General features: G+C 34.7%; 1 protein-coding gene across 1 annotated transcript in view; it reads left to right on the top strand.

The window, feature by feature from the left end:
- LOC107571236 (GTP:AMP phosphotransferase AK3, mitochondrial-like) overlaps window positions 1–2,604 on the top strand; it is a gene marked incomplete at its 3' end in the record, with an annotated part of 5,418 nt that extends 2,814 nt beyond the window's left edge. Inside the window, exons 2-4 of the mRNA XM_016257549.1 lie at window positions 502–621; window positions 699–871; window positions 2,486–2,604. Coding sequence (XP_016113035.1) covers window positions 502–621; window positions 699–871; window positions 2,486–2,604 — 412 coding nt within the window. The remainder of the gene's footprint in view (window positions 1–501; window positions 622–698; window positions 872–2,485) is intronic.
- Between the last annotated feature and the right edge of the window lie 983 nt (window positions 2,605–3,587).

Raw genomic sequence — 3,587 nt, 5'->3', positions numbered from 1 at the left:
TCTTTAAAAAAAATTCAAATTCCAAATCTTAGCATTATAGGCCTAAAATCTTTAGCACTACACAGAAATGTCACAATGGGTCACAGGGCGATTATTCAAAAGTTAGTACAATGTGTAGAGCTGCTTATATAAGTTAGTACAAGCTCATTGTAGCAGTCACACTTAATTTCATTGGAGTTTTAATAGTTAATAGCTAAGCTAAAGGTCACATGATTCTATAATGTTAATGTTAAACCTGACAGCCTTCATATTTGAACTAATGAATTGAATTAAATGTTCATCACTGATACGTTTGGCAGTATTTCAAATAATAAAATTAACACCAAAATGTTTTTTTTAATGATGATTGGCAGATGCATCATATCCCTGTAAACAATTGTATTAGCTATTTATAACACATTTAAATAATGTTCACTGAATTGGATACATACTGACTGTATTCATTTCTGAATTCCTTCTGTCATCATTGAATAACTGAGCATCTCTCGTGCACCTGGGCAGATTTGGGTCTCCTGATGAAGTCGTGCATCGATCAGGGTCAGCTGGTTCCCGATGATGTCATCTCTCGTCTCATCCTGTCCAGTCTGAGGGGTCTGCAGCAGAGCAGCTGGCTACTGGACGGTAACTCTCACCCCGCTCACCTGAGCCATGTTACTGATGAAATGTGCAGTTTAAATGTGCTCGCCCTGTCCCCACAGGGTTTCCTCGTACTGTGGCTCAGGCCGAGGCCCTGGACAGCGTGTACGATGTGGACTCTGTTATAAACCTGGACGTGCCTTTCCAGACGATCCGAGAGCGTCTGACGTCTCGCTGGGTGCACCTTCCCAGCGGCAGGGTCTATAATATAGACTTCAACCCACCTAAGAAACCAGTGAGTCTGCTGATCTTTTTATATTCAAGATCATTCCCTCATGCTGCTGTTGAGATCTTCACAATCCCATTTAGCAGCACTTCAGGAAACGGTTGATAATTAAACAATAGAAACAGGAAGCTGAACACTCCTGTTCATATGAAAACGCTTCAGTGCAAAAACTGTGAAAATTCATTTTCCAAGAAAACATACAAAATTCAAAATACCTGTGTTCTGCATGTAATAATAGTGCAATGTTAATAGCATCAGGTAAATAGTGTTGAGTTTTGTGAATAAGGCATAATATATATTTAGCCTAATTTGCATAAAGGAGGTGTGTTTGCACTAAAAAGACTAACATTGACCGTGGCCTGGTTAAACTGGATCGTTTAGGTAGTTATTGTTTAGTTATTAGTTACTGGTTTTTGTGCTGAAATGAACTGAATTCACCCAGAATGCCTAAAAAATGCGAAAAAGATGGACGCTTCTTTTAAAAAAGAGCATTTGTTATGAAATTAATATACTTTGAAAGAATATTCTTAAGCGTGAACTTCTTTTGTGAAGAATATAATGTTTTCGGACACTTAATTGCAGGTTAATCAAACTTAAAATGAACTTAAGTACATCTTTATATGCTAATTACTTGTATTGTCTTTGAAATATGGTTAAAGTGTACTGCTGAATGCACTGACGAGCATTTATGGAAAACTAAAATATACTTTAATGTCGTTAAACAAGTTGCAATTTCCTACGTTTAAAATGTATTAACTTCACATGTACTATCAAATAACAGACAACAGTTAAATTATGAATCAAGTACTTGAAATGTGATTTGGTGTGTTAGCCAACACATCACAATAAATGTACTTTTTTGAAGAACAACAACAACAAAAAATTAAAACATAATAATCTAAAATGTACATCAAAATAAAACTTGTAATTTGATATTATTAGTGTGTGAAGAAAGTCATTTTTCACACTTTAAAGAAACACTCTAAGTACACTTATGAAGATTTTTATTTCGTTAATATTATCTGCAAGTACAGATTGTAATGTGTCTACTTTAAAACGTTCAGGTACTTTATATATAATACAAAGAGCCTTATAGAACCTTATAGAGCCTATATAATACTAAGAATAGAGAGCCTTATAGAAAGTAAAACTGAACAAAGAATGAGTGGAAAGGCGTTTATATTCAAGATGTTATAAAAGATTTTCTTTTGTCTACTGCCACAAAGCCTGTGAGTTTGCAAAAGTAGGTTTTTTAGTTTGGTCATCTTTACAATAATTTTAAATAATGAGCCTCAAGATAGCAGTTGTGTGTGTTAAACTAATACAGCACTACTAGCCCAGTGTGAAACCGTGCTCGTCAGTGTTGCTCAAATACAGCTCCAAAGCTTATGTCAACACTAAACTCTGCGCCTGAAGGTCACCTCTGTTTAGCTCTGGGATTTATCAGCGTCTGCCGAAGATTGATGATGCTTTCAATACAGGAATTCCTAAGATACAGTGGCTTTAATTGGATGATTATTGCACATTTGAAAGTTTTAGCGTGTGAGTGAAATCAGGTGTTTGTGGTGCTTATACCTTACGCTTATAATCAGTGGTCTGTATAATCAATCCTGTTGTGCACAGGGTCTCGATGATGTCACAGGAGAACCGCTGGCCCAGAGAGACGATGACAGTCCCGAAACTGTGTCCAGGCGACTCAAGGACTACGAGAGACAGACACAACCAGTTCTAGAGTATTACAGGTACTGCACAGAAACCACAGTTTTGCAGCTGTTTTCTTTATGATTTATGATGGATGAAAGAATTCAGTAACACACACAGCTGAAAATGTTTAGGGGATTATGAAAGGAATAGTTCACCCAAATTCGGTCATCCTCTCACACTTCTAGGTCTGGATGGATTTCTTTCTTATGTGGAAGCAAAAAGAAGATATTTAGCAGAATGTTCATGCTGCTCTTTTCCATACATTGAAAGTGAGGCTGCTGGAAGCTCCGAAGTAACATAAACATAGTCCAGACATCTTGTACACAATATTTCAAGTCTTTTGAAGCCATATGAGTACAATTATGCACGGAACAGACCCAAATTTAAGTTTTTATTTTTTTGAAATCTTCCTCAAATTGCAGATTAAATTATGGAGCATCTAAATATGTGCACCAGGTTTGATGTCATTACATCATGGCTTCCCAGACTTTTTTGTCAGCTGAACCCCTCAAACATAAAATATTTATGAAGTACTAAGTACTAGTAACTTAATATTTCAGTAATTTAATGGCACATTCGCATGACTCTCTGATGACAGTTAGTAAATAAATAAATAAGTCAGTTAGTACTTCAATGCAAGTAAACCGATAAAACATAGGTAACACTTTATAATAAGTATACACTAATGAAGTACTTACAAATCATTTGCACACTGTTATAGTTTATATAATAGTTTATAGTTAATTCATAGTTTATAAACTGTAGTTAATACATTAATAGACTCTATACATATAGTGAGTTCTTTATTTATTGCCACTGTAATTAACCAAAATATTATTGCTTAATGAGCTCATATGTAAAGAGTTAGATAATGCTTATTAAACAATTTATTAACCATAAATAGTTCTCACTTAAAGTTAGGTCACAAAACTGGTAAAATATCTTTAAATATGTTTTAAAATAACCTTTACTTTTACATAGTGTGTCTGTGTGTGTGGGTATATATATATATATATATATA

Source organism: Sinocyclocheilus grahami, unplaced genomic scaffold (assembly GCF_001515645.1).
Source record: "Sinocyclocheilus grahami isolate Dianchi unplaced genomic scaffold, SAMN03320097.WGS_v1.1 scaffold1569.1, whole genome shotgun sequence".
Taxonomy (NCBI): Eukaryota; Metazoa; Chordata; class Actinopteri; order Cypriniformes; family Cyprinidae; genus Sinocyclocheilus; species Sinocyclocheilus grahami.
The sequence above is the reverse complement of the archived record's forward strand: the minus strand, read 5'-3'. Positions and strand labels throughout refer to the sequence as shown.